Source organism: Manis javanica, chromosome X, assembly GCF_040802235.1.
Source record: "Manis javanica isolate MJ-LG chromosome X, MJ_LKY, whole genome shotgun sequence".
NCBI lineage: Eukaryota > Metazoa > Chordata > Mammalia > Pholidota > Manidae > Manis > Manis javanica.
Window position 1 is genome coordinate 118449894 of NC_133174.1, and position 27009 is coordinate 118476902.

Consider the following 27009-nt stretch of genomic DNA (forward strand, 5'->3'; position numbering starts at 1 on the left):
TCACTGAGATGCTTGAGTGAGTAAAATGGAAATAGCAAGATGTTCCATCAAGAGTCTGGACTGGGAGCCTAGCTTGGCAATGGAAGCTAGGAGACTTGGGTTAAGTCATGTGTTTTTTCTGATCCCATTTCCTGATCTCTACAAAGCTTGGGTAGGTAGGTAGGTAAGAAGTGTCTCCTTGTGGGAGTTCTGAGACAGTAAGTGGGAAGTCTAAAGAAAACAGCTAACACTGCAGGGAGGAGTCTAAGATTCTAGCTTCCTTCCACTTTTCTTCCCTAGCAAGGTGGCCTGATTGCCTGCCCTGTGGCCTCTACTTCTGGCAGCTGACATTACCTACCTTTGACTTGCAGGGTAAAAAACTGTCCCCCACTCAGGCATCAGTCTCACCCTAGGCAGGGAAACTGTTGGGTCTCCTCAGGCAGTGGTGAACTAGTGCAGCCCTGCAGGAGTCCACTACGGCTCAAGTTCCCCCTTGAGTACCTCAAATGCATGGGTGTTTTTCCTTTTGTTTTATTTTGGGGAATGTTGTTGGACCATCTCAATCCAGATCCATTTCGTTTAGTGTCAGCTGCTGGACTGTTTTGATTGGTCCTTTAGACCTTCAGCTCTGTTTAGAACTTAGCTAAGAGTGCTCATACCTCTCTTGGCTTTTGCCCACCTGGGCTGATTTTTAAGTAGGAGAATAGGGCTCTGGTTTTGCTCCTCCATTTATGTCCTCAGTGTTCACCCAGCTGCTATGCCTACATTTTCACTCTTGGCCTTCCTCGGTCCAAAGTTACCCTCCAAGAGGAAAGAAATGTAGAGCTGGAAGTGACCTTGGAGTGTTTTCCCAATTTTAACCATTAATATACCACTTTTACAGGTTTTTGCATATAGGTGAATCATCTGAAGTATAATTTACCTAATATTTTTCTTTGCATTGACTAAGTGTTTTAACCTAAATATCTATTTTAAACTCTCCAAGGAATGGTGTCTGTAATATCAGACAATTGATGGGATAGTTATCTTGTTCTAATACATATATGATATAAATAGTAATAAGTTTAAAAAGTTTTGCTATATACTACCTAAAATCCTCTCATGTACAAATAGTACACTTTAGGAAATATGATCTGTTCTAACTCTCCATTTTACAGATTAAGAAACAGGTTCAGAGAGTTTTGGTTTGTCGCAAGGCTAGTTTGATGAATTCTTGTGATTAAAACCTGTCTCCTAGTTCATAGTGTAGTGTTTTTCTCCCATTATGCCTAGAGTTAGTCTAAGATTCTGCACATAATGACTGAGCTATCATTGTTGACATATATGAAAAAATTATACACAGTACATAACATGCCTGGGAATGCAGTGTAAAGGTTCCTGATTCAGAACCTTGGCATGAAAGAAAGAGAGGTTGCTTGACTGTCAGATTATATGGTTACCTCTGGCACTAGAGTAGAGAAACATTATTATCTTAGAGAAAGTCCTGGAAGAGAAAACAACAACTAATTACAGAACAACCCCTAAAAAGAAGTGGCTTCACCAATTTGATACAGAATTTTAAGAGACTTATTTGCTCTCCAATCACTGGGATGTTCACCTCTGGCCTGATCTGATCACATCTGTGGCCTTCACTTCTGATGGAATCTTTTGTGTCTTGTAGGGATTTCAACAAGCTAGAACTTTGTGTAGCTTGTCCACTCTGAAAGGTACACCTTGACCTGTGAGAAGCCTTTACTGAAGATGGACTACCCAAGTCTTTGCATTGCTCCCAGGGAAAATCCATGTAAAAGCACATAGAAGTCTTTGCCAGATAGATAGAGTTCGGTGGCAAAAGGGACACTTGGCACTCTGGTGCAGGTGATTCCAGAAAGCTCGTGTAAGCTGTATGTCTGGTTTTGACTGTACATTGTAGAAGAAAGTGATAGTTCTGTGCTAAAGACTTAACCTAGACTTTGTTCCCATGTATATATGTCCTCAGCCTTCACCCAGATGGCTTGTCTTGAAACATCTCCTTAGCTTCGCTTATCCTTTTTTTACCATCTAAATAACTTCTTAATAGTTTGGGTTTGCCGTGTGTGTTTATATGTGTGTGTGTCTTTGGTGGCAGTGTTTGGGGTATTTTTATCTGCTTAAAAAAATGTGGACACCATAGTAGGAATAATCGGTGTCATTATTCTTATCAGAGATTAGTGACAGTTCCTATCTCTGTTGTCCATATGTAATTTGGTATGGAGTACAGGGACCTAAGGAAACATGGCTGGGTTCAAATGAGATGAAGGTCACTAAAGGAAGAGAAGGAGGGAGAGCTCAAAGCGTGAGGAATGAGTTCATGTTTTCGTTGTGCAGACTGACATGACACTGTGTATTACATTATTTCTGAAGAAACAGACTTCGCTTGCTCTTATAGTAGGCATCCTTCCAAGGTCTGGTGATTCTGAGTTCTGTGTTAGGCATTCAGTTTACCATTCTTTTCCCCTAACCTTGTCCTAGGGATTCTCTATTGCAGTTCTATCACTCCATGGGCTTTCATGTCTATTGGATCTGGGTCTTGGAGCTGAAACCAAAGCTCATCTGAAGGATTGTCAGTAGAAATAAGGAGGCCCCCTTAGAATTTTAGAATGGGAAGGTCTTTGTAAATCATCTGGTTATTCTAGGCCAACTGAGGTAGTCACTGATGTGCAGGACTCAGATGTCCCTCTAAGATGGAATGCACCTCAAGGAGGTGAGTTAGCTGACAGCCTCCAGCTTCAGGATCTGCCTTGGCTCTCAAGTGGGAGGTGTGTGCTTTCTGGGCAGGGGCCAGTCAGTGGCTGAGCAAGGCAGTGGGACAATGGCTCACCATTGAGGGGTAACATGGAGATCTTTGCATTGGAGTTCCCAGTTGTGCCGGCCAAGACTATCTCAGAGGTTGATGAGCAGTCTGAAGCTCTTCTTATCACATTTCCTTCCTTTCCTTCTCCTTTGCTGATATCAGGTCTGAATTATGGTCTGAAGCTCTCCCTTCCCACTGTCCTTTTCCGTTTTATCTTCCATAGGTATTACTCTCCATAAATATCTTGCATTTCTAATTATATTTTAACATTTGCTTTCAAAAGACCCAACCAATACACCAATGAGTTCCCCGCTCCCATTTGAGTTTTACAGCAAGGAAACTGAGGCTCACAGAAGTAAAATGACTTACCCCAGGTCTCATAGCTGGCCAGTAGCAAAGTCAGCATGACAACGGAAACTGTCTGACCCCCAGTTCAGTGCTCTTTCCCAAACTTCTGTCAGCTACGACCACCCCAACCACATACACAAAAAACTGACTGCTGTATGTTTGTCTCCCATGCTACTGTTTGTCACATTTGACACATTAAATTATGTCATGTGTTGTTAAATTTCTACTTTATCCCAGTATGAAGTAATAATATCCCCCAAATTTGGATTTTATAGGCTCGTTTTATGTTTTTCTAATGCATATTCAATAAACACATTACCATTATAGTAAGAAAGTGTGAGTACACTACCTAGTCATCTTATGTACTGTCACTGATAGGTAGACACTAAGATGGATAATACAGAAGAGAAGGAAAAGGGAGAGGGAAGAAGGAAGAATGGAAGAAAGGGGGAAGTGAAATACTTATTGGTGAGGAAGAAATAATAAAAACCCATCAGAACTGCCTCTGGTGCATTGCTGTGACACCCTGGTCTAACCTCCAATGAAGGCAACAAACATCCTTTACTTATCTGTTGCCTGAAAAAAACAAATTGAATGCATTCAGCTGTAAATTAAGAATTAAGATTGCTCTTCCTAATAGAGTAGACTCGCTTATCGCCCAAATGGACTGAAGTGCTCCACTTTGAGCCATTCATTGGAGAAAGACACACACAAAGGTTAAGAGCTCTGACCTTTATCTTATAAAGCATTTAAATGAACATACTTCCTAAGACAAAGGTTTAAGTAATATTTCCTTTCTCATTTGAAAAATATTATTAAAACAAACTTAATATTTTTTCCTTTGATTTAAGAAATAAAAGAATATAATTACAATAATCTTTCATCTTTGTTGCTCCTCTTTTGGTTTAAGAGCTTTATAATGATTATGATTCTGTTGTGCTAATGAAACACAATTGGGGTTGGAACTCATGTAATAATTTAGTAGATTCTTAGTATCATAGTGATAATTTAACATTTCTCTTTCATTTCGTAGAGAGAATACTATTCAAACCTCTGCCAAAAAGGTATTGCTGAATAGAAACGATTTTGTTAATTCCTAAACCAATTGTCCTTTTAGAGAAAGAAGAGCTATAAAGTAGCCTAAATGAAATATCAGCTCCTAGAATGTCAGAAATCTTCAAGGCATGGGAAGTTTGAAGGCAAAGATACAAGTTGTGTTTTATTTTAAGCAGAAAACTACACATTGACCAGGTCACTTAACATTCTGTATTCAAACCTGCTTCTGGAATCTGGTTTGAAAAGATTTGGTAGTGGTCTGCTTACAGAACTAGTGCTGACCTGCTCATCTACTTGGCTTAATTGGGGAAAGCATCAGTTCCCTGTACCACCTGCTTCTTGTTATATATATATCGAGCCTGAATAAAATGGTTTGCACTTCAAATCCAAATTGAATCTAAGAATAATCAGTGAATACTCATGTCAAATTATTACTTTTTTAAATGAGGAGAGAATATAAGCGTCACAGGTAAAACAGTGATAATTGGAAACAAGACTATTGCATTCAAGTTTTGGAATTTACTGACTCATTTCTCCAAGTAGCTAGAGAGCGCATTAGGTTCGTTGTGTATTTCTTACGGATGACACAAACTAAATAGACTACATTGCCCTGGGAAACTTAAGCTCTGCTCGTTCTTACCAGGTTAGCAAGCATGTAGTGATAACCTCTTGAATGTTTCCCCAGGATTACAACCTGCAGAAAGAAGAAATAAGAAATATTGCTTATTTAAGAAGGACATTTTCAATTACACAATCATTGAGATGTGCAATAGTCAATCAATGGGCTAGAGCAAATTACTTCGAAATGATCAACAAAGTGTTAAGGTCTTTCATATACAGTAAAAGTCACAGTTAATTGGACCACATTTCTTTTTGCACATTTCAATTCCAGGCAGAGAATGCAGGAAGAATTGCTAATATCAAAGTTAAAATATCAAAGTCAAAAACAATGGGAAAAAAAAAAACCTCTCTAAACTTCCAGGTCAGTAGCATCATTACCACTTAAGTGATGAAGCAGATGACCCTGCATTATGAACTGGATTTCTGTACGTAGCTGTTGAACATGGGCTGAACTTTGAATACAAATTAGAAAATAGAACGTACAGAACATTTTTTGTTGTTATCTGGAATGGGGGAATAGAACACTCAAGGAATGGGGTTAATGGGATTTCCAGGTTAATCAAGGCTACTTTTGCTCACTGAAAACTTGTTTTAAATGCTTGCCTCCCTTTTCCTGCCTTACTATGAAAGACTTGTGACCATCTCTAGATCTTTGGGGGCTGAATACGACACCTTAGGGCAGTGGGGTGGGTTTTTTCCCCCTCTGGAACATTTGGCAATGCCTGGAGACATTTTTGGTTGTCACATCTGGGAGGGGTGACTTGCATCTTGTGGGTAGAGGACAAGGATGCTGGCTAACATCTTACAGTGCACAGGACCCCTCCCCACCCCTAACAGAGAATTATCTGGCAAAAAATGTTAGTAGGGCTGACGTTGAGAAATCTTCCCTTAGGGTCATCATTCTTACCGCAATTTTCACGAGTAACACTGTATTCGTAGTAGGCCTTATAGTTTACCAAATGAATTTTTATTATCTCAAAATATGTAAGCAGATTGAATATTTTCCAACCAAATATATTGGTTGGCAGTTAGAAGTTTTGACTAAATAGCTGACATAAGCTTATTGCCAGATAGCTAAGTAGAGCCAAAATTCTGATTAATTAATGATTTAAAAAATGCCATTTTATTGAGTACCAACTATGTACAAAGTACTATGCTGAAATCAGGGAGTGGGAATGAGGAGGGGACAATCTAGAGGTTAAAGACACAACCAGTGGCAAAACCAGGTTTTGTATATAGGCCTGAAGCTAATGCCACTTTAGGAGTATTAGTTTCTAGAACCCATGGTATTGGCTGTACATTACATGGTTTCTTAATATGTGCAGAACGTTATACCAATAGTTGCTCTAGGTTCTTGGAGAAGAGGAAGAAGAGGCATGTAAGCCCTGCTGGTATGTATAGGGAAGGCTTCCTGGAGGAGGTGGGTTTTGAGCTGGCCCAGAGGAGTGGAAAAACACATATTTAAATATGCCTACTATGCTGGTATTCAAAGCTTCTAATGCTGGCATTAGAAGTCATTTCAAGTGTGCTGAGAGAGAGAGACAGACAGACAGAGAGAGGAGAGCGAGAGAGCGCGTGCGTGAGTGGGCTGTTTTCGATTAATTTAAAATATGAGCCACATTTCTGACTGATTATTTATGGAGGAAATGAAAGGTTAATGAATGTCTTGAGGAGGTGATTTCTCACACTGCCATGACACAAAATGGGCTGTTAGGTATCTGCTGGGATGTATTTTTCAGTGTCCGCTTATGAGAAACATCCTTACTAGCGACATTTGTTAGCTTTTGATGGCAAGATGGGGCCATACATTTGTTGAATTTTTAATTCACTGACAACCCTCAACATACTAAAATCAGAGGGTTTTGAGTTCTGCTGGAAAAATGAGCAAGATTCCTAAGGACATCTGGCAGAGCCAAGAGACAAACAAGGAAGCACCTCTGGAGAAAACCAAGTCTTCCTCACCACGGTAACGGGCAGGGGAGCCATGGAGGACACCAGTATTATTAGAAGAGCCCCCAGGGAGAACCCAGGAGCCCAGCCTTGTCGTGTACTCACTGTTTGATTGTGGGCAAATCATTCGACTTTTTGCTGGCCTCTATTTCCTTACCTGTAATCTGGGACAGTGAGCCTGGCCCTTTCTGCCTCAGCACTGTTATCAAGATCAAACTGAGTAACATCTACGAAAGTGTTCGGGATGTGCATTATGTAATTATGTGACGTTAAATATCCCACCGTTGTGGAAAAGGACCGTTCACTAAGGCATTGTTTCTTAGGTTCAGAAAAAAATGGAGCTGTTGGAATACCTGCCTAGTCCCTGCCCAGAGGGTCTGTTCAGAACACCCACTTCTTTGAAGGTAGCTCACTCACAACATCGCCCTTTCAAAACTTAGCTTCAACTGGAAGAGATGGGAAAGTTATCTAAAGATAGGAACCTTTAGGTGTCACAAAGCTGCTGCCTTCAAGGCCGTAATTACTCCCCTCACCCTTACTTTCAGCACCTTCCTAACTCTTATTTAACATATAGTTCTTACCAGCCTTGGTCTTCCAGTTCACAGTAGATGAAAAACGGCAAATTACAAGGGGTGTGTATGGAGGGAGGGAGTGATATTAGAAAAAGGTACATTAGCAGTAGAGGAAGTGACAGACTGGCTTACAGGAGGAGGGGACAAAAAAAAAGGCAGGCAGCATTGAACAGTACCATGGATGCTAATGGCGAGTGCCTGAGCCATCAGGGTATGGCTTATTGCGTTCAGTGATTTCGGCTAAAAAACCCCAGGATATGTATAATACATTTTAGGGAAGGTTTCCATCAGAAATGCTCAGTGCCAAATCTTAGGAGAGTACACTTCAGTGATCTTGAAATCTTACGTAGGGCTTCAGTGACCGTAGTGATGTGAGCAGAGGGAGGCCTCACTGCAAAGAGTGTCATGTTTTGCTCTTGGTCTTACCTTTGAATTTTTGGTGCAGGGCTGTGGGAGTCAGGGTGGGATGGGAGGGATGACAGTAACATGGTGCTTAAAAAGACGCATTGATGGAAACGGTTCATATTCAGTACTGAATCTTTATTCTTTCCATCTGTTATAGATGAGCATGGCATAAATTGTGCCCTTAGTTATTTAATGACTCTGGTAACCAAGATAGTTTTCAACTTTGCTTTTTACAGTAATTATAATAGCTCTTTCTGAATTAGTTTGTGAGCTTTGAGTATAAAAGCTGTTTCACAGTCGACTGTGAAATTAAAGCAGAAACGCCAAGTTCCCAAATCTATGCACTCTATTCACTGTGCCTTTATAAGATTTGTTGGAGATGGTAGATGGCTTGATATGATGGCAGATATGATAAACATAATGAGGGGAAATGTGTAAAGCACAGATACAATTCATTGTTTTAAGGAAATTCTTTTCTACCCTCGCAAATAGGATCTGAAAGAAAAAATGTCACAGTTTTCATTCCCTGAAACTTAAGCAACAGTTTCATTTGCAGAAGAAAAAGGCTCTTCTGTATGAACTCACGGATTGTGTGTATAGCACAGCATTAACTTATTTGTTAAAGAGGTTAGTGAATCATAGCCTACCCATTTTGGAGAGACATCCCCTTATTGACTGACTCTCCCATCCATTTATCTGTGATGGGGGTGGGTATCACTGAATAGTTAAAAATAATTCAGAAAATATTCAGTTGGTTGTCTATGTATGTAAGAGGCCCTGTCTTTTTCAATTTAATGCTCAATCTCGACATTTTTGTAATTTTAGAAATCTGAAGTTAAATTGCTCCCTGAGACTACTTGAGAGAGGCCCACAGACCTTTTGGGAGCAAAAAGCATCTGTTTTTCTGTGCTCACATTTAAAAAAAAATGTGTGTGGAAAAGTGTCTATGTTTTTTCCCCCTCAGATCCATCTGGTATGCAGATTAGGTTATTTGCAGACCCAAGTACCTCCATGTTTGGATTTTGTACATCGGTACCAAAAAAGGATGTATGTATAAAGATTGATCCTGCTTTGAGTATACAGCATGCCTTGCCATTCACCTTAATCTGTTTCTCTTTGATTGAGGCACTGTGAGAAAATCTAGGGGGCTGAGAGAAATGGGGGAGGTTTCTGGTTTTAATTCACCAGATTTACCTATTGTATAGGTATTTTCTCTTTCAGAAAAAGCTATTAGACCACATTCCTTATGTCCAAAGAGAAGACATTTTTTTTAGTCTGCCTTCCTCCCTATCCTGCTCTCTCAGTTACAAAAAGATACCTTTGTCCTATGGTGACCTATCTAATTTCAGCTTTGTTGGGAGTTAAATGGTGGTGTGCTACAGAAATCAGCCTTACAATATGCTGTACTTCCCAGAAGAAATCTTCCATCAAATATGATAAAAGGCATTCATTTTCTTGAGTGAAAACCCTGAGCTACTAAATTGCTTTAGTCTTAGTAAATATATAGCAGAAGTCAATTCTGTAAGAATTATTTTCTAATAATCTGAGTCTGTGCACACATGCTCCAGATAACTGAATGACCGTACTTCACATTGCAGTCATGTGACTTGAATAAATGTGCTGGCTTAGCGAGGCAGAGAGGAGCCAGTCACCTGTATCAGAGTCAGCCCCATGGTGGGAGGGCAGGGAGGGTACAGAGGGAGAAAGAGAGGCTGAAGCTCTTCATAAAGGAGGAAAATGGGAGTATAACCAAGAAATCTCATCAGTGTTTATACTATCTACAGGGGATGCTTATGCAAAGAGAAAGCAAGTAAATAAGGTGTTAAAGAAAATACCAGGATGTGACGATTGGAGGACAAGGATCTCTCTGAAGAACATGTCTTTGGGAAGTTTTCTGCTTCCCAGTCTTTAACATTGCATTCACTATGACTGAGTGGAATATGTGGAAGGTATAATGCTAAGCAGCCGGGCAGGCAAAGAGAACGTACAAATAAGAGGCAAAAAATGGTCACAAGTTGGTTAAAGGAGCAACAGATTATTTTTGCTCCTAGGGTTAAGAGACCATTTCAGTGCTTGTTGGCTGGCTGTGGTGGAACACCTCACTGTAGTAACTCTAAAACAGTATTTCTCATATTTCATTCCTTTACAAACTTCCTTAATGATGTGTGTCCTAGCCACATACCACAATTCTATTATGTATTTAATATTTATCTTTATAGCTACTCCTTTACTTAAATTTAGCTGTGTCCAAAGCAATAATATCCATGAAGCTACCTATAAGGAAATAAATACAACTGTATGAAAATAAAATATATTTATCCAGACGTCACTGAAAATCCTCCTGTGTATGACCAGGGGTGGTAGGAAATAGTGCCTTAAAGCAGCCGTGTCTTTAGAAAGGAAGATGCAGATGGTGTCTCCCTGTCCTGATAAAATAAGGTTAATTTGCCTTATGGTTTGAATCTTAAGAGGATCCCCATCTACTTTCAAAGGTTCCTGAGTCTGGTAAGGCCACAGAATATTGATGGGCAGAGTTGGGGAGGTAGCCAGTAATGCCTGCGGCTGGATACAAAGGACAAATGTGGAAACTTACAAAAACATTTCCTAAGGCAATTTACATGTGCTGCCCCACCCAGGAAGCCCAGCAACTTTGATCAGCTCGAGTCCTTGGTTGCAGGACCTATACGAAATATTTAAAAGACCTGGGCCTTTCCACCAGCTAACTTCCTGTAAAATGATTGTGTTTTCAAACACTGTGCCTTTTCTTGGAGCACCTCATCTGGAAGACCTGTTACAGTACCCTATTTATATTTAGAAATATTCTAAATGTTTCTTCAGGGAGGTGAGGCACGGGTAGTTTTAACTAGTAGTCAACCTGGAATAATACAGCAAAAACGACTTAGTTTCTCTTCAACATAAAGTGTATGTCAGAGTTTTGTAATCCCTCTTGCCCTTTGTATTGGCTGTTCCTCCAAATTAGTGACAATTATTTTAAACAATACATTTTAAATAACAGTGGTTTTCATGCAGTCTTCTATGAAATTTATTGTTGACTAGTTTATGTTCACACAGCAACTTTTGGTTTAATATTTACAACTTCATTCTGAAATATCAAATTATATATATTTTTTCTTTTCTCTGTAGATTTTGAAAAATTGTTTGGGCCCAAAGCACTATAATCCTGAATGTCTGACTAGGACCTACTGGAAGGACTGTATGGGTGGTGAATAGAAGGCTTGGGAGTGTCAGAGAACTCATTATTTGGATTTTCAGAAAAAAAGGAATGGCAATATCTGGCATACAGCTGAGTAGTCACTGGAATATGTGTTGTTTCCTGCCACAACCACTGGGGATAGGTGGGAAAGGCAAGACTTCCTTCATTAGCCCAGGCCCCACACCTTCCCATCTTTAGGTATTTATCAGGATCAACAACTCTAGCATCAGACCTAAAATGATACCTTATAGTGTTTAAACTAGTCAGAGTCTAACTCTTTTTATAAATGTGATCTGAATCACCCTTAAAGCTTGGAACAAATAGGTATTTATTAAAGGTAATGTGCTCAAAAGAGCCATGAACCTTGAAGTCAAATAGTTCTGGATTCAAATTCTGCCATTTATGTATTAGCTCCACTACTGTCTGCCAAACTGAACCATAGATAGGCCAGTAGAATGTCTGGAGACCCAGGTTCAGCTCAGAAGGATGGAGTCTCCAAGCTGGGAGGGAAGAGGAACAAACGTGATGTGTGGATGTGGCGAATGAGCTGCTCTCCTTAGAACTCCCCGATTATGCCTCTGTGAGGGCATTGTCTGTCTGTGCAATGCTTTCAGCATTCAACACCCTATCTGTGAGATTTTCTGATTGCTGAAGGAAGTGACTGAACATGTTTATGTCCTTAAATATAAATAAGTATCTCTCATAAACCCAGTATATTCTGGGGGCCTTCAATTTTCGAGAGAGCTGCTTTCCTGGCAGGTTTGTTCTTTTCCTGGGAGTCACGTCATGTAAGTGTATCTCAGTTTGCAAATGTATGACAAATGATAGAGGCTTGGTTCACGGGAGGAGGCAAAGCCCAGAATTCTCCTACTTCATAAATGTTGGGTTGGGTTTGGTCTTTCACTCTGGCTATTTGAATTTGATGTTATCTTCCCCACTCTGATAGCTTTCACCTTTGTGATCACACTGACATGGTAACAGTTCAAGTGCTCTAGGCAGAATTAGAGACTTTCAGCCCCAAACAGGGGGCTCCTGAAAGCTGATTTTATTAAATATTCAAGAATGTGAGCCAGTTATTAAACCATTGTTAGCTTGAAATCTGCCATGGTGGGAGTATTTACACTAAAGAAATCAGCCAACACTACAAATCAGAGCTTTTCTTTTTTTCTTACCTTGAGGGCCAGTTTATCTGCAACCACTGGACTCAGAAACCATATGCATTAAAGTCTCTAGTGGATGGAAGGGTGGCATCTCTTAACCACATTTCATTCATTTTTTCTTTCAGTGAGCTCGTATTGAGTGTCTGATCTGTGCCAATCCTGGGGCCAGACACTGGGGAGAGACAGGTCACCAAAACCTGGTCCCTAGCCTGGGGAATCTCAACATGAGAGTGGGAGTTACTGCCAAGTTATCAGACAATTGTAATGCAGCAGGAGAATTGTGAGGACAGCAATATGTACAAAGTACAGCTGAGGAGAGAATGATTAACTTACAACCTGCTAGAGATGGAAAGCACTTTGTCTCCAACTAAACACCTCAAGAATTTTTTCCTGTGATTTTTATAAGTGGGAACCTGACAAGCAGGTAACTTAAAGAAAATGCTATTTTGAAAACAAAGAGAGGTGTATGTCAGAGGGCTATTTCTCTTGATTTCAGGAGAGCCTTGCTGTTTTACAGGGCTTACGCACTAGAGAAAAGATTTTTATTTGGACCAACTAAGGGCATTCATTGTGATGGTAGCCAGGTTCCATAAGAAATTCTGACTGAAATGGTTAGTTGGAAAAGCTAAATTAGAAGGGGTATAATTGGTTATATAGTACATAGAGTGGGACCTGCTAGTGGCAAAGCATCCCAGCTTTGCCAGTTACAAGCTGTGTAACCTTAGGTAAGTTATTTAACCTCTCACTCTCAGTCTTCCATCTGTACAACAGGGAACATAAGAGCTGAGGGGCAGTGGAATAGGGTGGTTGAGAGTGCAGGCTAGACTGTCTGGGTTAGAATCCCTATTTGCCCTTTAAAAGCTGTGTAACTTTGGGCAATTAACTTAAACTCTCTGTATTTCAGTATCTTTACCTGCAAAATGGGTCTGTCATTAATATCTACTTCCTAGAAGTGCAGTGAGAAAGAAATGAAATAAGGTATCTATACTTCTGTACACAGGGCCTGAGGCTTATCCTATATTAATGTTGTTTTCCCTTCCTTATTCCTGTTGCAATGCTGCCTCCGTTCATCCTTCCCTATGCAAATCACATTCATTCTTTAAGGCCCAGCTCCTGTGCAGTCTCCTCCACGAAGCCTTCCCTATTTCATGTCCCTCACTCTCAAAATGCAAATAAGTGGTTTCCTGCTGCTAAGTGGTGAGGGATATGGAAAGGCATCAGAGCTCAGTGCAGGAGGGTATTGTAGCCACTGGTTAGGATAGCAGTGGTTTGGGGATGCAGGGAAGGAGCTGAGGTTTGCACTTGGAGTACAGGCATTTGAGCAGAAGATGCAAAATGGAGAAGAAGTCAGGGGTAAACCACCAACAAAGTAGCCCACTCAGCTACCCTCCACTGCCCCCTCTGCTCCTGGCCCCAGAATCGATCAGAACCATGAATCCAAACCACACAGAAGCCAGGGTTGGGAAGAAGGTGTGTGTAGGGGGAGGTGGAGGTGGGGGAGGGCCCCACACTGAGACAGAGGAGCAGAGGCCATAACCTAACTGATCACGTGTGGGCATTACACTGTTTCTACCACAGGAGAGCCTGGGGTTGGGCACTGAGAAGTAAGAGAGGAAATTTGGCTGAGTCAGTAAGGTGGTTCTCTCCTCTGCATAGTAGACTGTGGCTGGAGTCTTGGACCGCCCCACTCTGATAGTAACAATGGGGCCTTGTTATCCACACTTCATTTCAGGAGCGAGGAGGCACAGCCATTCCAGGCTTTCTCCTGTGAATCCGTAGAGCACTTGGGGCAGAGAGAACACTGAAGAACACAGTCCACATTCCTTGGAGGTCCAGGCTATGGGGGTGTCCCAGGACAGTGCTTCTCAAGGTGTGTGCTGTGTGGATCACCTGCAGAATGTATGAATATGCAAGCACCTGAGCACCTCTCCAGAGGGTCTGGCTCAGAGTCTGGGTTAGGGCCAGGGAGTTTGCATTTTCACACTCAGGTGATGATGGTGTGCACTGAAGTTTAAGAACTACCTTTCCATGGGATAGGAAATGCACTTTGAAAGGCTAGAAGCAGGACCCTCAATGATGGCATCTCAGGAAAGGGGGTAAGAAGGGAGACACGGAGCTTATGGGCATTCCTTTGCGGAGTCCCCCTTGAGAAGCCTGGGCAGGCAGGGGGCAGCATGAGGACATGCACCCAGACTCCTGGGAAAGGAGCCAAAGGAGGTATTTCTGACAGATTCCTGTTTCAGACAGGACTGCACCAGAGGCAGGCCATGAGACAAAGATTTGAGGTGGGGGGAGCACTGTTAGGGGAGTGAGGCAATGAGATGGTGAAGGGACAGAAGCCAGTACAGGTGCATTAAGGAGCAGGAGGGCCTCTGGGAGTTGTGTGAACCCTGCCCACCTGCAGGGCCAGGAAGCTGAAGTCTTTGCCTTTCAATTGCCATTCACTGCTGGCTGATAGCTTCTGTCAGGAGTCCTTCGTGCTCCTGACTTGCCTCACTCAGCTTGAGAGGAAGCCTCCGAATGGAGAAGAGCATGTGATTACAATAGGATGCCGTTGGCATGTATAACAAAGGCTAGTGCTAAGGGGACATGGGTGGGCCACCAACAGCATTTGCTAGAACTGCGGTAACCCTTAGGTCACATAAATTGCACTTTACAGTCTACATATTGCTTGGATATACATCATTGCAAATGAAAAACAGCAACAGCGACAAAAACTCCATGAGACAGACAGTAGAGCATAGTGGTGGCAGGAGTAGACTCCGGAGTCACACAGACCTGGAATACCAGTTCTTTCTCCTCATAGTTGAGCTGAGTGACTTTGAACAAGTCATTTTACCTCTCTGTACCTCAGTTTCCACATTTGTAAAATAGAGTTCATAATGGTACCCACTTCTTAAGGTTACTGAGAGGCCTAAATGAAGAAATGCCTTTGAAGTTCCTAGCACAGTGCCTGAGATATAAGGAGATTCAATCCAATTGCTTCCCTTCCTCCCACACCTACCTCTTCACTCATCTCATGTACCGCCCAGCATATAGTCCCAGTGTATGGCACTGAAGTGATGCTCAGTAAGTGTTTCTAACACAGAAGGCTTAGTACACCTTGGGGAAAAGTCCAGATTGTTTATGAAGTAGTAGGAGAAGGTGCCATTTACAATGATAGAAAATCTAGAAGAGTGTCCTGATGGGATGGACATTGAACAAGTTCAGAGGTACGGAAGGCTTTCCCCTGGAGAGGAAGGTATCTTTCAGACTAGATTTTGAATGATGGGTGGGGGGCTGACTGTTGCTGGCAAAGAGGATCCCAGGAGGGAAGATGCCATGTACAAAGGCTTGGTGATGGGACGTAATGAAAGACAAACATAAGCTACCATTGATTGAGCATTTACTGTGTACCAGGTGCTGTGTAAAATGATATTTTTGATGTGCTTTATCTTACTGAATCCTCACCACAACCCTTTAAGGTAGATGCTATTTTTAATTTTATCTTCCATGGTAGGAAATTGAAATGCAGGGAAGATGGGCAACTTGCCTGAGCCCTTGCAGGCAGAAAATGAAGCCCAGAGTCAAAGTTAGAGTTGTCTTGACACCAAACCCCAGACACTAAGTGTTTCGGCAGCTGTAATAGCAACTACTGATCCTAAGAACTATCATTATTACTGTGGGATGACCAGCTCCCACCATGATTTCAATTCAGCAAAGACTGAGCACGTACTCTTATTACGCATTATTCCACAAGTGGGGAGCAGTTATGGCCTGAACCTTTGGAAATTCTCCTTTGTTGCGGGGCATCCTGGGAATTGCCCTTTGGTTTCCCCTAATTATTTCTCAGAGCTTTGGGCTTCATTCATATGATCCTGACTCCAGTTTTCGATTCCCTATCAGCATATGACACGAGTTGTCATTGTTTAATCACAAGCTGCACTTGTGATGAATGTTGGATAATCAGAACAAAAGCACAGGAAAAATAATTAGAGGGAACCAAAGGGAAGAGGCACACAGCCTTGAACAAGAGGCTGTGTGAAGGTTTCTAGGACTCAGTCCCTGAAGCTCTGACAATGTATTTTGATCCTTGTCTGAATGCAAATGAATGACTTCATCAAATCATAGGCAGTTTGTCACAGCGCAGGTTATTTAGCTAGTTAATTGAAAGTCTGAGTGAGCTGCTGCCTCTCTGGCTGGGCTCTGAAGATAACCAGACCTGTGTTCTGACCAGGCAAGTTAATTTGAAATAAGTGACCTCAACTGGGAAATGGCTGCAAGTTTAAATTCAAGAATCACTATAATTAGTCCCAGGTGGATCTTAATTCTTTCAGGAAACAGAGTGGGGGAGGGGGAAGAGACATGTCCAAGCCCAAAGTAAAAATTATTAGCCATACTTTTCAAAAGCCGGGGATCTGACTGGGGCAGGGCCTAGTTAATGTGGTAGAGCAAGGGTTCCATTGCTGCTTTTCCAAATGCATCCTTCTAGATGCAGGACATAAAATGGGTCTAGCTCTTTTGGAAATAAGGACTAGAAATCAGTACCCTTATCCGTGTGGTCTCAGGCAAATGACTTAACTTTTTTACGTCTGTTTCTTATCTACATAATGGAGAAAACCCTATTAATTCTGCCTACCACAGAGGGCTGAAAGAGATACTTTGTGAGAAAGCTTTGAAAAAATATGGAAAACTCTACATGGCAGTATTATTCTTACTGTAATTCAGGAAAGTTTCCTAATCTAAGATTTTTGACTTTAGAGGATGAAGCTACTCTAGGTGTGTGCCTCTTTTTGGTATTTTCCTTAGACTGTGCTATAAACCAGGTGCCTTCTGAACTACTCCTCTCCAAAGGGAAAGGATCACAGTGGGATGTATGTTCAGCACCATGTCTGTTGGTGCCACATGATGTTCTAATTTCTTTGGAGGTGAGTGACTTTGAACGAGTCATTTTACCTCTCTGTACCTCAGTTTCCGCATTTGTAAAATAGAGTTCATAATGGTACCCACTTCTTAAGGTTACTGAGAGGCTTCAGATGATTTCAGCTTTGTCAGCTTTTGGAAGAAGTTAAAGGGCACACACTTTTAGCATTTTTTATTACAAAATTGGATCCTTTTCCATTCCTGTTAATGTAAATCTTTGACTTGAAATTACATGCTGGCCTAACAGTGTGGTACTACAAGGTTACTGGAAGTCACTGTGAGAGCAGGATGGCTTTATCCCCATTTACTTTTTATATGAATGGTTGGGTTTCCCTTCAGTGTTCTCATATACTCTAATTACCCCTATCTTCCCAAGCCCTGGAAGCCAACAGTAATGAGCATTTGTATAATGGTAAAAATAAGTGGAAAAATTATTACCCAGTACAAAGCCTTGGAAGACCAAGGATTTGACCATCTGGGGAAGCAGCCTTTGAAGCTGCTTTCCTTTCCCGAATCCACTTGTTGAAGAGAATTGTATTGTGATGTCCATTTGAGTCCCTCTAATGGAATATAAGCATCTAAGACAGAGATTTACAACCTATGCCGGCTGACAGTAATCACAACTGTTTATCCTTCAAGCCTAACTGAAACTCATTAAAGGAGTTTGCTTTTAAATCAGAATCTGTGTTCTGCCTTGTTAGATGAACCAAGCAAATAACGCAGTTGTGTCTCCCAGAATTGTATTGCTATCGAAGGGCTGTGCCTTTTGCTGAAAAGAGCCTGAGGTCATAATCCGCAAATAAAGCCCTGGCTCCACATTACCCTTCATCCCTGGGAAACACCCATCCATAGTAGGAAGCAGCAGAGGACACAGCTTTTTGAGGGTTTTGCAAAGGTTTAAGTCATCGGTTGGGCAGTTATTTCTACAAGTCTCCCTGGGGAGTTCCTATGAGGCTCCATGGGTAAAAGCCACCATATGCAGTGCACACAGGACTGGGAATTAGTCTCCAAGTGATAAATGTCGGCACTTTTTTCTCTGCAAAAGGTCAAGAAATGATTTATTTAATTCAACAAATACTTATTGAGCCCTTACTAGGCTCCAAACTGTTTTAGGTGCTGGGGATAGAGCAGTGAACAAAACACAAAACCCCTGCCCTCCTGAGTCCCCTATTCTAGTTTGGTTGTCTAGTGAGTACTTCCTCCTGCGAATCCCTGTATAGTTTCCACCTCTGGTCTCTCCCTTACACTAATTAGTTACCTGATTTAGGCATGTGTCCTGCTGTCCCAATTCGACTCTAAGTCCTTGAGGGCAGGGCCACAGTGCCCTGTAGGCAGGCATTCAGTCCGTGTTTGTGGGTGCTGAGAAAGGAGAGGACTCCAGATACAGGCAAGAAGAATGGGAAGTGATATTAACTTCCCATGTTGCCTTCCCAGTGTAGCATGTTCTCGTATGAACATACTATCTTAACCTAAGTGCTTCATCTAGGCATTTGGGAGGGCAGTGGGATGGGGGTGAGAAAGCCGGTGGCTTATTCAGGGCAACCCGTATGTAGACAGCTATCTGGTCCATAGAGTGGCATGATTGTGGGTGCCGTGGCACAAAGAGTGTGGATGTTGGATTCAGGTCTGGGTTTAAATCCTTGCTCTTTCCCTCACTACTTGTGTGGCCATTATGTATGTTAGCCCCTCTCTCAGCACCTTAGTTAGCTTCTTCATTATAAAATAATGGGGGTAGTTAAATCCCTAAGCAGAATCATCTCATTTCGATATGGTCTTACTGTATTTCGTGGTGGAAAAATTCTGTTTCTTGAGGAGCAAAAGGTCATGATGAAAACTAGAGTTGTGTTCTGGCCGATGTAGCCCATGTTCTTATTGGTATCAAAGTTTCCACCATTTTGCTTTATGACGTCTGAGCTCTTCTCAGTTTCCTGAGTGCCACTGCTTATTAGCATTCACTCAGACAAAGAAATGGGTCTTGTCATACCTATGCAAATATAAATTTCCATTCTCTCTACCAAGCCAGATGAACGATTGGTCCTTGAAGACTCAGTTCAACATATTGTCAGGAGAAAGCTTCCCTGATATGGAAGTCAGGCTGAATTAGACATGTTTCCTCTGTATTCCCGTTAGGATCTGTGTTCCCCCCTGTCACTGCACTTATCACACCAGAGCATGATCCTGTGTTTACTCGACTGCTTCCCCACTAAGCCACCAGCTTCTTGAGGGCTCTAGCCATGTCTTATTTGTTTTCCACTTTTTCTTTAAACTTATTCCTAGTTCTTATCCAGGACAACAGACACAGGCAGCGTGAATAGGAATATCGTCTTGCTTTCAGGGAGAGCTCAAAACCATCTTACAGGTCGGCAGATCTGCTGGAGAGGATTGTGCCTAAGAGCCTTCTGTTTCCTTTTTTCATGCAGTTAAGAAGATTAAAGCCATTCATTTGTTTCTCCCACTTCACCTATTATTCTTATTTATGTAGATTCTATGAAGAGGACACTTGAGGAATGGGTCCTTTTCAATTTCTGTAAAGAATTGAGTGTGAGCTAGTCCTCTTTATACAAAAAGTCTGTTAGATATGTTGGGTTCTGCTGTAATGAGATTGCAAATAGAACCATCCCAGTCTTCCTCTGGAGTACAGCACAGGGAAATTCATCTCCATCTGACAACTTTTCAGCTAAGCTCTGAGCAAAGCAAATAATATGGAACTCATGAAAACAGTTTGCATGCTGAACAGCGTTCACTGTATTTGGGGAAACCACGCCATTTTCTATTGGCTTTAAAATCCTCCAGGACCTAGACCATTATTAACACTGCTCTTTTTCTTTAAAAAATATAGTTTGATGGTGAGATTACATGCATGCATTCTTGACATGACTTAAGAAAGTTCAGAGAATGACTTGCAGATCACTGAGTAGTAAAGACATGAAAGAAAGTGGTTAGGACGTCATATGTACTGTTTTTGTGGGGCTTGAAATCACTGGCTGGAGTTGAGGAAGCAAGGTATTGGGGTGGGGACTGCAGTGGACAGAGTCACTGGGGAAGTGTACCATTGGGAAGTGGTCTCAAGTGAAATCTGTCCTTCTGTTTAGCTTCAATATTTCACAGTAAGTACGTTATCTTCAACAGGTTGGGTGTGAGAAGCAACCCATAACCTGTCTGGGGGAGGTGACATGAGCAATGTTCCCTGTCCCTGATGAAAGCAAATGCCTGAGGATTCAGGGACAAAGCTGCTGCCACCTGTTATTGATGTGGCGAATGCAGAAGAGCTAACAGCTCTATTGGGAGATGTACTTTCCTGCCACTCCTTGCAGCCCTCTCTGAGTGGCTTGGTGGTGGTTGCCATGGACACCAAGCAGTGAAGGGGCTTGGGTCAGAGTCTGAAGGATTGCACTGTGCTTGAGTAGGTGAGACTGAAATTAAGTTAATGTGTGTACAAATAAGGTGGTGTTTCTTTCCTTCGCAACTTTGAAAAAACTGTGGCAAAGCTGTCTGTTAAGCAACAATTGATTTTATATTGGCCTGGGAGGAGGGAGGAGGAGCTATTTATTGAGTAGGAGGTTCTCAAGTTCAGCACAGGCAGTGGTTTGAATTAGATCAAGAGAATTGGAAAGGACATGGAGAGCTGCTGAGGAGAGAGCCGTGATGGCAAGGCACTTGTGACCATGGCCACTAAGAAGCTTTCTTTAGCACCTGCTTTGGCCGCCTCGTTCATTGCCTCAGTGTCCCTGGATCCTCATTTCTTGATCTCATACATAGTATTACAGAGGTCCCACTCTATTTTGGCTCTTCCCTCTCATTAATCTTTGCATGTGTGTGTGTGTGTGTGTGTGTGTCTGTGTGTGTGTGTTTTAGGCAGCATCATTTCAAGATTTGGATTTGCAATTCAGTTTCCCCAGTTATCCCTTTTATGTGTCCCCATTCCTAAGACTGGCAGGTACATTTCCTGCCACTGCTGACCTCTGAAAGGGACTGTGCCCTTCCTGTCCCATCCCCAATAATGATCCAGTCATACCTGGCACTAGAATTTCCACTCTTGGGACATTAAAGGCATGAAAACAATTTCAGTTAAACCATACAAGTCTGAACACAATACCCCTGTTTATGACCAGTTAATCCTACTCCAGTTGGATAGACCTGTTTGGCCCACGAAACCACAATCAAAACACGTTCCACTTTCCGGGCAGCACTCACAAGTTCAAGCCTTTAAGACGATCATAGTAAAGTGACATCATGCTGTCAAAGACAGATGTGAAGACTCCAAATATCTGGGGAGCATGCCCTAACCAGCATACTCTTCTCTGAGCCCACCATGTCAGGCACCCACTCCTGAGAACTGCTTCAGGTGATGGAAGATGCTTCAGTGTTTTCTGATCTCTCACGCTCAGTGACCAGTCACACACTCCTTTCCATATTCATTTTCTCCTCCTCAAGAAATGAGGTGCAGTGACTCTAATTATAATGCCTGATATTTGTAGACTTGCCCTCTCTGAGGATCTTAGAATACCTTAGAGAGATTGTCTGATTCATCTTAACATCATCCTAGTGAGGCAGGGAAAGATTTTTATATTTTGTGGCTGGGGTTGTTAGGTGATGAAAGGCCAAGAGGCTGTGCAAGGTCACACAGTGATCTGAGATAGAACTCAGCCAGCTTGCTGGTCCTTGGCCCAGGGCTGGATCACTTCAGAAGGTATTTGTCAATGGCTATTTTTGGAGTGGGGTGTTGGTGGTACATGTATATTTGGGAGGCTGTTTAGTAGCAACATATATTTTTAAAAGAAGAGTGGCGTCTGGCTACTAATCTCTTCCACTTTAGCTTTACCTCTAATGATGTGACACTTTCACCAATCTCCCCAAGCCTTTGCCCATTGAATGGTGCTCCTTGTCAATTTGTTATAAACTGTGGGCAGGGACAGTTTGACCCTGTCAAATCTGGGCTGAGGGAAAGCTGTCCTCAAAAGGATGGGATTAATTTGGATGCAAGGGCCAGGTGGGTGGCTGGAAACAAAGGCATCAAACTGATTGAGGGCTCTTTCCCACACTCAGTCTCATCAAAGTCCAGGCCTTGGCGTGGAGCAATCAATGGCCTTTGACCTCCAGCATTAGTGCAGTAAAGAACTTGAGTCTGCACTTTTTATTTTCTGCACTGCACTTAGTTTGCATTTGTTTGGTGCCTCTGTAGGGGAGCCCAGAGGTCTAAGTTATTTTAAACATAAGAGTCTTGTGGCATGTGAGCATGAATAACAGCTAGCTTTTGTGCTGCTGTTGTAAACTGTGGTTCTTGCAGCCCTTACGAAACTGTTTGTTACAGCATCTGTTAGAATCTAGGATAAGACTCCTATAATCATGCAGCTGTGTGCTAAACCTCCTAATTGCTACATTTTTGTTGCTCTTAATCTGGGAAAATTTCCTAATAAAGCTGCATGATGATTCTAAAAAATTCATTAATGTTTACAAGCCAGTAATTCTAAGCCATAGGACTTTGTCAACCTCTCAGTGCCTGCAGACGCTTAATTGGGGTGTTCATAGAATAAGCCAGACAAAGGAACAGGTATCAGGGTGCTGTCCTTCTATGCCAGCTGAAAATGTATTCATTGCCTGTAGAAGGCTAAAATAGCTATATGTGGTTAATGCTTCCTTTCTTTCTACTTTTTTAAAACAATGAATCTGAGGTCTCACTTGATGTAAATGATGGGATTAACTCAAAACAAAGGAGGATATTTGTGTTAGTTTTATTTTTCCATTTGAATTGGTTCATGTTTTTATAATTCTGGAAGAAGGTACTAGCTTTAACTCTATTATGCAGCTGTTAATAGATGGGAAAGAAAGTCTTTTGATTTCATAAATCTTTACTGCAGTCTACGTTGCTATGCGCAAAGAGCATCTGAAGCAGGAGTATGACAGTGGATATGGATGTAATGAGGAGCTTATGATAGGCTTGTAATGAACAAAAAACTTCAGTTAATCAGAATCCAACTCTCAGAAATTCTTAATTAATAGGAATTTTCCCCAGGCATTTTCCAGATATTATAAAGGTTGATGTGGCACAGCAGAAACTCCTATTACTGGGGACAGTTTTTCTATACTCTAAGGATAAAAGTAAATGATAAACTTCCAGGCCGTGCCTTGGTCTTGGAGCATAATATCTCAGTCTTCCCCTTTACGTGTGTCTCCAAGTCTGAGCAAAGCTCAACAATGTTGAGGCCTGCAAGATTCTCAGTTGGTGAAGAAATATTCAAGGATGGTCACTAACCTGGCAATCCGAGAAAGCAGGAATGTTGACTCACACATTTTTAGATACTTACCATACTCTACCTTTCAGAATTATTGCATCGCCTTAACACCCCTGCTATTGTGGCACGTAAGACATGTCATTCTCCCCCTCCCCCTGACTCAGTGCTAGGTATAGTAAAATGGATCATGACTCAATAGTTCTTAAGTTGAATTTCCTGCCTTGTTTTTCACAGCTCTAGGAATCATAACTTGTTGGAACCAGAAGGCTCCATCATATCCAACATATTATTTCACAGTTTGGGAAATGGAGGAAGAGAGATTAGGTGACTTTCTGAAGTCATACAGCTAGGGGCTAGAACCCAGCTCTCCTGCCTTGAATCTTCTCTTTACCCTGCTTTATAAAACTCCAGGGTATCGCCATTCATCCCAAGGACTCTCATGAAGTTCGCTAATGAAAATTAATTTGAATTTTTATGTTGATTTTAAAAATAAAACCCCAAACCTCATAGGAAATAAGCAAGCAAATAACGAGATATTACAATTTTTAAAAATGGGGGGAGGGAACTGTTGGTGGTGCAGGAGCATTTCCTTTTTGAGACTAAAGCTTCTATCATCTGAAATAAACAAGAGTCTTGCTGTTTCAAAGTAATGATCTTGAATGAGTTTTTTCTCTTTATTTTCCCAGAGGGGATTTGCTTCTAAATAGTCACAAAGCCAGTGTAGCCAGTCTAGTGTGAAGTATGACCAGAGGTTCAGACCATCTTTTTTAATAAGGCAAAGATAAAAATCTCTCTAGAATACTGATGTCTGCTACTAACTCTTAGGATAAATATCTTTGAATTTTGGGGAGCAAGATTACTTAAGGCTGCCAGTGTGTGCTAAAGTCACCTCACATGGTGAAGGCTTTTATTGCCTTTGCTTAGGGCCTGGTGGACGTTAGGCTGGTGCTTAGGGCCTGGTGGACGTTAGGCTGGTGCTTAGGGCCTGGTGGACGTTAGGCTGGACTTAAGAAAAATCATGTCTGCAGTGAACATCATTAAGAAATCCAACTGCAGGTTTAGCCTTTGGGACACTGTTCTGCAATTTTGGGGTGCATTTTTGCTTCAAAATGCTTATTAGGATAGGAATGTTTGTTAAGTAATAGCATTGAATTGCCATGTCATTAGGGTAAGAACTAGAGACCACTGGATACCATTATTGATGAAGTAAGAAACAGTGTCCCTGAAAAGGATGGAGGAGGCAGTCAATTTATAGACAGGAACCTTACACTCTATGATTGGCTTATTATTTATGATTGATTTACTCATATGCAAAATAAGCTATAGGCTTTTCTAATTCATTTTATTCTACCAGCACATAGGTATCTAGTCTTTATTATATTATTTTACACTTGCTGAGATGCTTTCTACTTTGATTCACATTGCTAAGGGCTATTACAAATTTTAAAAAGCAAAGAGGGAAAGAGAACTTTTATTTTTCCTGAGTGCTTAGTACAGTACTCTGAATATAAGCTCCGACGATGAGACACTAACTTTAGAACAGTTGCCTGGCCCTTTTTGTCTGGGAAGCTTTCTGCATAAATTCCAATGCCTATTCTGGAGGTCTGACCCCTTTGCCTTCCTTCTTCTTCAAGAGTTACTTACTGATTATGCAGTGATTTCTTAGGTAGCTAAGTAATTATTTTCCACTCCAAGAGATCCCATTCGGTGGGGTGCATTTTTCCCTAGAATGGGGGTATGGCCTCAGATCAGCCTTTGAAATCCAGGTAAGTGAAACCTGCCAAATCCTTTATGTGTCTTTGTCTTTGGAAATTTCTGAAAGAGTTCTCATTCAGCCTCTCATGGTCCAAGGTGGGCTTCTCGTGTCCACCTCTAGACACAGGCAGGTAGATCAATGGCATCCTGCTTTGCTTCAAGGGGCCTCCAGTGTAGCTGTACTGTCTTTTCTCTACCTACTACTCAGATCACCATGTCATTTGAGGGTCACAGAGGACACGGACCTAAGGGTGAAGTGTATAGAATCACTTCTGTGTGGTGTTGGTAGACTGTTTAGCAATCAGCTCATTACCATGCCTCTGAAAGCCGGTCTCTAGAAGAACTTTGAAATTCTAAGTATAGAGAATTTTTCTGAGACAAACTGGTGTTGAACGGGATCTGACCAGACAGTGTGTGGGGGTGGGTTGTGGCAGTGGACATGGAAAGGAGGAGAGATCTGAGCAATTTCCTTCCCTGTCACTGCCCCTCCAGACATTGAATGTATCCTAGCCATGTCCTGTGACCATCCTTTTTGGACTTTGCATAGGATAAAAGGGAGCATCTATGGAATAAAGTAAAAGGTACGAGAGTATCGGCAAGATTCCCTGCAGTAGCCTGTACAGAAGTAGGATAAAAGTCTTCCAAAAGAGTGATGAGAGCATCATTCCAAGTTCCACCAGATACTTATTAACCTACGTAGCATTTAAGCTGGTCAGGAAGGAATTCCATCACGGTGAGAAGACATCCTTCTCAGCCCTGCCTCACCAAGCAAGTATGATAGTTGATAAGAAGAGCAACACTTACATGGAATGAGACTAGAGGATTCAGGGCAACCTACTCACCAAGAATAAATTGCACATTTGACAGCAGCATTTATGTTTTAGGCCAATAGAGACAGAGGTGAATAGGAGCAGGCTCACCTCTGACATTTTTGGGGCGTGGCAAGAGTACAAATGGAGGGCAATATACCATATACCTAAATGTAAAAAAGTCCATAAATACGGTATGCCTTGGCCTGGTCTGTGTAGTTTATCTGCCTGTTAACCTGAATAAAGAGGTAAATTGAGACAAGCTCAAATTACCAGAAAATTGAGGGTTTTTATTTGTGTGTGGGTGGGGGTGAATAGCAGAAGAGTTGCAATTCAGGAAACACAAACTGTGTCAAGCTATAGGCGAGTGTGTTGAAGGTTTACGATGGGCTGTATTTATGCACAGAGAGTGCAAAGAGGGGGGACGTCCAGCCAGAGTCCAAGTGGTAACTTAATTGGCTTGAGGATGGGGAGAAATTCTTGGCAGAGGTTCATTGGTCAGGAGATAAGTTCCTGTTTCTTATAAGTCAGGCATTTACGGGAAATTAGTCTCTCAGTTTTCTTACATTTCATTTTTCTGAGGGCGCATGCGTGAGAGTCTCCCTTACATATCCTCCAGTTGCGTTTTAGATGGAAATCCTTTCTCACCCTAAAGGGCCTGCAGCCCATTCCCTTGAAATAGACCAGGAAGCTCAAGCACTCAAGGTGCTCTCCCAGGCCAGCTCTACTGCCTATGAGATTCAGATACCCTGTGGAGGCAGGGCCGCGCTGGCTAGTGTGGAAACTGGGCCCCGTGCTCAGATCCCTGGATGGTGACTGCATCCACCCAAAGCTGAAGCCGGGATCAAGTTCTCCCAGATGCCAAGGACAGGTTAAGTTCCTCACTCCTATGGAGCCAGACAACAATTTTTCTGACTTGTGGTTGCCACTGTACATGTCTTCTAAAACTACATCATTCGCACAGTGCAAACCAGGGAGTGCAAGTGGCTGGAGAAACGCTTCTGCCAAGATCCTTCACTTAGAGTGAGTTGGGGAGGCCAATTTTAAACAAAATGAGCCTCTTTTCTCATTTCCTGTGGCATGAGTTGTCGTTTCCCCCTCCACTGCCCTGCCCTTGCCACTGCCCACCCCCTGACCCCCTGACCCTTTGTGCTCTGATCTGGGGGAACCCAGTTTGGCTTATGTGTCCCTCT

General features: G+C 42.0%; 1 protein-coding gene across 9 annotated transcripts in view; it reads right to left on the reverse strand.

The window, feature by feature from the left end:
* GRIA3 (glutamate ionotropic receptor AMPA type subunit 3) overlaps nucleotides 1–27009 on the reverse strand; it is a 258425-nt gene that overhangs the window by 100858 nt on the left and 130558 nt on the right. For all 9 annotated transcript variants that reach the window (XR_005060543.2, XM_017649762.3, XM_017649765.3 and 6 more), the window contains one exon: nucleotides 4836–4889. Coding sequence is in view for 8 of the 9 variants with exons in the window: in XM_017649762.3 (XP_017505251.1) it covers nucleotides 4836–4889 (54 nt within the window). In the remaining variant the exon portion in view is untranslated. The remainder of the gene's footprint in view (nucleotides 1–4835; nucleotides 4890–27009) is intronic.